General features: G+C 40.7%; 1 protein-coding gene across 1 annotated transcript in view; it reads left to right on the top strand.

Annotated features, from left to right (window-relative positions):
- The window catches only part of evc (EvC ciliary complex subunit 1), a 12,353-nt gene extending 4,597 nt beyond the window's left edge, over positions 1–7,756 (top strand). Inside the window, exons 7-20 of the mRNA XM_079242760.1 lie at positions 914–1,042; positions 1,129–1,290; positions 1,393–1,609; positions 3,475–3,623; positions 3,804–3,902; positions 3,996–4,208; positions 4,369–4,478; positions 5,298–5,502; positions 5,690–5,914; positions 6,011–6,146; positions 6,324–6,426; positions 6,521–6,647; positions 6,753–6,849; positions 7,335–7,756. Coding sequence (XP_079098886.1) covers positions 914–1,042; positions 1,129–1,290; positions 1,393–1,609; positions 3,475–3,623; positions 3,804–3,902; positions 3,996–4,208; positions 4,369–4,478; positions 5,298–5,502; positions 5,690–5,914; positions 6,011–6,146; positions 6,324–6,426; positions 6,521–6,647; positions 6,753–6,849; positions 7,335–7,483 — 2,121 coding nt within the window. The 3' untranslated portion in view covers positions 7,484–7,756. The remainder of the gene's footprint in view (positions 1–913; positions 1,043–1,128; positions 1,291–1,392; positions 1,610–3,474; positions 3,624–3,803; positions 3,903–3,995; positions 4,209–4,368; positions 4,479–5,297; positions 5,503–5,689; positions 5,915–6,010; positions 6,147–6,323; positions 6,427–6,520; positions 6,648–6,752; positions 6,850–7,334) is intronic.

Raw genomic sequence — 7,756 nt, 5'->3', positions numbered from 1 at the left:
TATGTTTATTGGGATTTAGTTTAAGTTTATTATTTTGTATTTACTGATATTTTAGTATTGTAACATTGTTTTTGTTTTATTCTGTGCAGCACTTTGAAAACTGTTTATTTATAAATAAAGTGGACTGGATTGGATAAACCAGAAAAAATAAAAAATAAATAAATATATATAAAAAATAAAATTAGCATCTAGCCAGGGTGAGATGGTTTCTTTTTTTTTCTTTCATGCCTAGTAACTCCCTTCTCTCCACATAACCCAAATCTACGATATAATTTGGTTGCTTCAAACAAAAGGTCTGTGCCGTACAATGTACATTAACCAACCCCTACAGATACGGTTGAAACCTCGAGTTTCATCGACGCAGTTAGTTTCTCCATGTTATAGATGCATAAAAGGATCTCGATCCAGGGGCCTGATTACTTCTTCGTTTCCTGGTGATTGCTTTCCTGCCAGCCAACAGGAATATTCTCAGCATTTTGCAACCCTCACATCTTGATGTGTGCCTGCTCCAACACACCTGGCTTCTATTAAACCAGGGGTGTCAAACTCCAGTCCTTGAGGGCCGGTATCTGGTAGGTTTTTGTTGTTTCCCTTCACCAAAGCAGCTGATCCGAATCAAATGCATCCAGCAGCTTCTTGTCAACCTGTTTTTAAGTTTCGGTCAGGTGTGTTGGAGCATGGAGACAACAAAAACCTTCAGGATACCGGCCCTCGAGGACTGGAGTTCCACACCTGTGTATTAAACGGATCCAACAGCCAAAGTTCTGCACAGTGACTGATTAGTTTGAGTCAGGTGTGTTGGAGCAGGGATACGTGGAAAACCTGCAGCATTGTGGTCCTCAAAGACCAGACCTTGACACTTCTGATGCATTTCATTGCTTTTCCCAGTTTTTCATGTGATTTTTCATTAAAGGAAGTGAATGAGCTGAGGAAGCAGCTGCCAGCAGCCCAGACTGTCAGTGAGAAGAGTCACGAAACTCCATGTTCGCTGGAAGAGATTGAAAGAGCTCAGAAAGATCTTCTTGAGCGCAATCTTCAAATGGTAAAGAGAAATTTACTGAGCAAATATTCTAAATGTGTTATCGGAAGTTTCCTGTTTGGGTGACTTCCATTCACGTCTGTTTGTAGTCCAAAAGTTTCAGCAGACAGGTGGAGGATTTGTGCCTGTTCCTCATGAAGAAGAGCAGCATTTTCCCTCCGGATGAAGCGCAGAATATAATCATCTCTCTGGTTCAGACGCTTCTGTCAGTAGAGAACAATCTGATGAAGCTGCAGGACGCTGAGCTACAGGTGGCAAGCCGTTTACATTCACTGTGTCTTTATTTCTGCACCTCGGCCGGCGTTTTATTCAACACATAACTCTGAATGTGTCTGCTCTTTCTCGTTTCTCAGAGAACACAGGAGAGGTTGTTGTGGTGGGAGGAGTTGACTGGCGTTGTTCAGTCCCAGCCCGCCATGCTAAGCTGGGAAGTGACTCTGAGGCAGAGTTTCATCACCACAACACTGGAACAGCTGACTAGTGATGACATCTTAAGATTTAGCCACATGGAAAGGATATTATCAGACATTCAGGCCACTCTGACTGAAGGCCTTCAGCAGTGCACTGAGGGTAAGATGGTTAAGCTGAAAATGCTTCAGCGATGAAAACAGGAGGTGTCTGTTTATGGAAAAGTCAATGAAAAAGTTGATGAGAGAATATTTCATTTCCTCCACCAAGGAGGTGGCGGAGGTTACGTTTAGTCTGGCGTTTAGACGTCTCTTTGTTTTTCTGTCTGCCTGGTTTTTAGCAACTTTATGCGAGAACTAACGGAGGGATTTTCATTATTTTTTATGGTCTAACTTACAGTTGTGCTCATATGTATTCGTCCCCTTTCAATAGAGAAAAAGCTGAATTTACAACAGTCACTTAAATAACTGGAGACTTAAAAAAGGAACAAGAACTAAAAATTTGCAAAAATATAACCATAATTTAAGACACTGTTTTTTTCATTTAACTGAGTTGAAGAAAGAAAAAAAACAAACAAAAAAAATCGGTCCTGGACAAATTACAGCACTTTTCTGTTGAACAGTGGGAGAAAGTACCTGTCAACAGGTGCAGAAGTCTGACTGAGAGGAACAGAAAACACCTGACTGGAGCGGAAACATTAAAGGATTGTTCAACAAAATATTAGTTTATGAGTGATGTAATATGTAATAAATTATCTTATTTTAAAAAAAATATTTCTATTGCACCAGAATTAGAAAATAATGTAATGATTTTCATAAATTTTTGATTTATTATTACTTTTCAGCTTATTTTACAGGCAGCTGCTTTTTTTTCTTCTTTAATGAAAGGATGTGAATAAATATGAGCACAACTGTAGGTTGCATTAAATGTCAGGAGGGATCTGGTTCTCCACCTAAATCCAGATTTTTAAAAAAAAAAAGATTCTTTCTCATTGCAAGATAGGGCCATTTTCATTATCTATGCATATAACCCGACAGTAAATGGTCAAAAGGAGAAGTTCTCAACTGTTTTACAGGATATCCAAGCTAGATCTGGACATTCTAGATACTACCATCCAGAACAGAAGAAAAGACGAGATTTTTAAACACAATGAAGGGGTTAAGCCACTGGAATGTTACGATCTGGAGGTTTTGCTGACTCGCTTTACCTGTTGGGGATGATGTTGGTAAATTGTCAAGACGTTGCCGTTAAAAAGCCGATTATTTTTTCCATTTTATTTTCCATCATGTCTATAGTCGGTAAACAAACGGCATTCTGCGTGTCTACAGCGAGTTTCCGCCAAAGCAGTCAAAACTGAATTTCATTTCCGGCCTAACACACACCTCACACACACAATTTCCTGTCTTATAAAGACTTTTTTCAGTTGGCCTCTACACACGACAACAAACACCACAATATAAACAAGATGCTGTGGATTCATTATCAGTGAATCATGAAATCTATCAGTGTTTCCATATAAGATGAGTGTTGGAGTGTGACATAGGGTAGAAATCCCAGTATGGGTGGAAATGAGCTGCTCGGCGGAGGTCTACCTAGCCGTGGGGTTTTGCAATAGTTAACATCTAACCTACTTTTCAAAGACATACTCTCTCAGTATGGAGCATTTTCTGGAAATCCTCTTTGGCTCCTTAAACAAGGCCAAGTTCTTTCAGGACGGCACAGAATAGTATCATGTGTGTTAATGTGTCCCAGACTCTTGTGCAGCTTTTCATCTATCACGCCATGACAATGTGTCCTCAAAGGCACCATCACTGTCTTTAAGTATATTTGTTTTCAGTACTAATGAAAGAAAGTGTCATGTTAATGACTGTAGAGGACAAATCTAAGACAGATTTACTGTAGATTGAACAGTGATTGAAAGATCTATGATCAACTACACTGAAGTGTAATTATTGCAAGATATTTGCACCAATAGCACGATCAGCCAGTTAGCTTCACACACTCAGGGTTCTACCTTTGTGTTCCAGAGTGCACGAGGAAGACAAAGGAGCTGGTTAACGAGAAATGCAGTAAAAAAGAGGCCAAAAGGAAGAAGCTTCAGAGGAGTCAGATGAAGGAGAAGAACCGAGCCCTGGAACTGAGACAGACTCACTGGGACCTGCAGGAATTCGCCACAGTTAGAATAATTTGTCAATATTTGCGTCAGGGAATTATTGCTGAAACTTTGTGAGACTGTCCTGCATCGTTATCATCCATTTGACCTTGAATCTCGTCTCTGTTCAGAGTTTTAGTTGCTTTTATGTGTGATAAAAGCAACATGGAAATCTACAGGTATATAAATGTGCCCCCCCCCCAGGTGCACCAGCAGCTACTACTAAAACACAGGCAGCAGATTTCTGACTTCGAGCTGCAGCAGGACACCAGTGTTGCCGAGTCCCTTTGTGACCTCTGGAAGGTGAGAAATGAAATGTTTCATTGTGCATTTCTGCAGACACTTGCATGTATTTACATATATGGACTATTTAAAAATAAAATCCTGTGCCTTCAGAGACTGCGTAGCCATTGGTCTAAGAGGCTCGGGGAACTAGCCAAGGGCATCTTTCTCACCTCTGTTCCTGTCCAGACGAGTCTCAGCGCTGAACGCTGTGAGAAACTGTGGCTGGATGTGGAGCAGGAGCTGGCGGTCCAGCTGCAGCAGGTGGAGTGTACAACCAGGCAGCAGCTGGAGGATGTCAGGGTTGAACTGGATAAAGACAGACAGGTAGACACCATGTAGTGACCTAAAACACTCCATCAATTCATTTCTTGGTGCTTGGCAGCTGGATTCTTTTTCGTTTTTGCTTTATTTTAACTACATTTCCATGAATTTACAGTGAAATTGTTTGTTTTTTCTTTGTTTCTAACTCAACTTGTCGTTACAGGAGTGGAGTGAAGATTCTGCTCTGGTACAGGCCTGTCTGAAACATCTGGGGGAACAACAGATGAAGATCCTCCAGGCTACAGTGGCAAGACAGAGCTACACACTGAACAGGTGAAAACTGGAAACAACTCTTTTTCTTTATGTATGATTTATTTACCATTTTTTCCAAGTACAAATTTGAAACATTGAAAGACAATGACAGTATCAGAAGAAGTCACGGGGTGCATAACTGCACATACTAAGTATTATCATACACATCTGATACATACACCCGGACAACAAAAGAGAAAGAAAGAGGGAAAAAAAAAAAGATAGAACAAAATAAAATCAAAATTGAGACGAGAGTGAAACCAAAATAAAAAAAAAAACTTAAACAACCAGACAAAAAAAAAAAAAAGGGACCACAACAACAAAGAAATATGTGCCACTACAAAAATTACAGTGTGTATGGGTGTATTATGCAAGGGCATGCTGGAAAAATATAGAGGCTGGGTTCATGGGGCAATCTCAAGAGTAAGAAACATGACATGGTCTGCAAATGGCGACCGGACTTTAGAGAATTTAGCGTCAGAGTCTCTAAGCGAGTGCTTAATTTTTTCCAGTTTCATAAAAGAAATAGCATCTTTAATCCATTGAGAGTGGGTGGGTGGATGAGGGTCTTTCCAGCGCATCAAAATATTTCTTCTAGCCAACAAAGTAAGAAAAGCTACAAGTTCAGCAAAATGAAAACTGGAAACAACTCTGTTAAATCTGCATAAAAAACAATGCAGATACACTAACTACACACATTCCCAACATTTAAACAGGAGATTTTCCCACACAGGATGACATGAAAGTAGGAATTTGACTAAAGTTATGAAATTGAGAGGATCCTATGTGGCTGTATATATGCTCACACAGCATTATAATGGAATATAATTTGTCTTTCAGTCCAGTAGGAAGGCTGATAGAAAGGAAGCATGAGCATCTTTTGGTGGTGGTGCAGAGGTACTTTGTGGTCAGACACTTCTGTCTGCGCATGCTGAAAGAGATGAGGCTTTCCAAGCTGAAGGTGCTCTCTCAGACAGATTTCAGAGCTCTGCTGTGGGAGGATCCCAGTAAAAACCTGTCCCATGCTGCTAATTCAACTCTTAAGGTGAGAAAAATATAAAACCCAGGCATACAGAGATTAAATTCAGCTTAAGGTCTAAGTGTTGAATGAGAGAACCGCTTCTCCGCATCATTAAAACAATCACTACTGACATCTCTGAAGCTTTTCTTCCAGTAGATTACAACTGCGAGGATCTCACGTCCCATTAAACACCATCATTGTCTCTGAGCAGAGTAGCAGCGCCAGCCTGGCAGAGAGACATCTGGGCCCAGAAAGCCAGCTGTTGGGGAATAACCTCCAGCAGGAGTTTTTGTCTGAGCTGGAAACGGCTGCTGAGCTTCTACAGAGCCATGCACAGCTGGTTCTGGGCAACGCCCTCAGCCACGCCGTCCAGCAGAGGATGGAGGCTGCATCCACACAGCCCAAGGCTTTTTCTAAGCAGGACGATGCCATGAAAGTAGGAATTTAGCTCAAGTTATTGGATTGAGAGGATTAAATGAATTGTTCTTTGAATATTGCAGCAAACTGTTCATCATATTTTTTTTTATTTCAGGTCCAGTTGACAGAAGCTGCAGCAGAGAGTGTTTATGTAACCAAAGAATCTCTGATAGCACTGGTCCAAAAGTACTATTCCCATTTGCAGGATATCACCAGTAAGCTACAGCTGGATCAGTCAAACATAAACCAGGGTGAGATGACCATCACTAACAAGAGATTTTTACATTTTTATACCCAATAATATCCGCATGTGTGAGGCGTTAGGTGGTTTCTGCGGCAGTAAACTAAAATTAGATTTCCAAATCAGAGTCTGCATATCACAGAGAATAATTGAAGTAATTTTATTCCTTTATTTTCTTTCTATCCAGACATAAATGAGAAGGAAGAGGGCAGCAGTCAGCTGAGCAGAGCTTTGCTCAGAGAGCTGGCGAACTGGGGCAAGAAACCAGCTTCTGCCGAGTTCCAGCAGAGGTACAGTTACTCTGGCAGTAGTCGTCATTTCAGGCTGGCCGTCTTCATCAAATGAGCATATGCTGTACCTTGGCTTTGGTTTCTCTGTTTGCAGAGTTGAACTAAATAAAAGGAAGCTGTTGGAGCAGAGTGAATTGGATCAGGAGATGATGTACGAGGAGCTGAGGCGAAAGAAAACGAGCCGAGATGAAACCATGGAGAAGATAAAAACACAGTTAATGGTTGGTGCGCTGCGTGTGCTTACCAGTTTAATGTCAGGCAGATGAGCCCATTTACAGTCCTGCACTGCTGTTTTCCTGTAAGCACCGTCTCACTGTGTCCATTAGGAGGCAGAAGAAAGCTTCATATCTGAGCTGGCTGCTTTGGCTCGCATTTCTGTCCACGGTCCAGATCTGGAGCCTGGTGGTGACGAAGATGACATCGGTGAGCGACTTTGTTCCGAGGAACTAAAATGTTCAGTTTGGCCTAAAGTATTTTGACTCTTGTACATTTTTTTGCACATTTACCAAAACAAATTCACATTATGCAGTAAACATGAACTTTGGGTGTTGATTCTCAACTTTTTCACCTGCACAGCAGAAGAAGGGTTCAGAAATGACAGATAAAACATAAATATCACACTTGGATTAAAGTTCAACTACGGACCCACTTAACTAATAGTAACATGAAGAAGGTGCTGCTCACGTCGCTGTATGAGGCAACTATCAAGTCAACTATCAAGCTACATTTTAGTCAGAAAACTTCATGTATTGAAGATGCATATGTTCATATTAAAGCTGAGTCTGGACCCATATTTGTTATTTAACTGTGTAACTAAACTAAAATAATAAAACTGTGTCAACGTCCAGATATACTGAGGCTGAACTGAATTTACACCACACCTTTATTGTCTGTTTTTATTATCACAGGTGATCAGAATACCACTATACGGGATCTGCTCGCCATGAACCCAGCCCTAAATCCAGCCTTGAATCCATCTCTGACTCCAACGTTTGTAACTCCGGCGGGAAAATCAAAACCAAACAAGAAACGAGAGCGCGAGTCTCATCCCAGCTGAAATCTCTGCATAAGATTGTGGACATTGATGCAATAATACTCTGTAAAAGTGTACTTTTTCCCTCTAGTGATGCCAGTGTTATTGTTTTTACTTTATGACTGAACGCACTGCAGCGTTTTGCGTCAAATTGATTGTTTTTGACTGAAAGTTAGTCTCTCCTTTTCCCAGTTTACCATAAATTAATACAACTCTGAAAAATAGCGAAGCTTATACTTACTGAGACTTGTCAAATTTGGTTTTCTTTTCAACTGAGTATTAAAACTGCAACACAGA

The sequence above is a fragment of the Telmatherina bonti genome (genome assembly GCF_933228915.1).
Source record: "Telmatherina bonti genome assembly, chromosome: 6".
NCBI lineage: Eukaryota > Metazoa > Chordata > Actinopteri > Atheriniformes > Telmatherinidae > Telmatherina > Telmatherina bonti.
The sequence above is the reverse complement of the archived record's forward strand: the minus strand, read 5'-3'. Positions and strand labels throughout refer to the sequence as shown.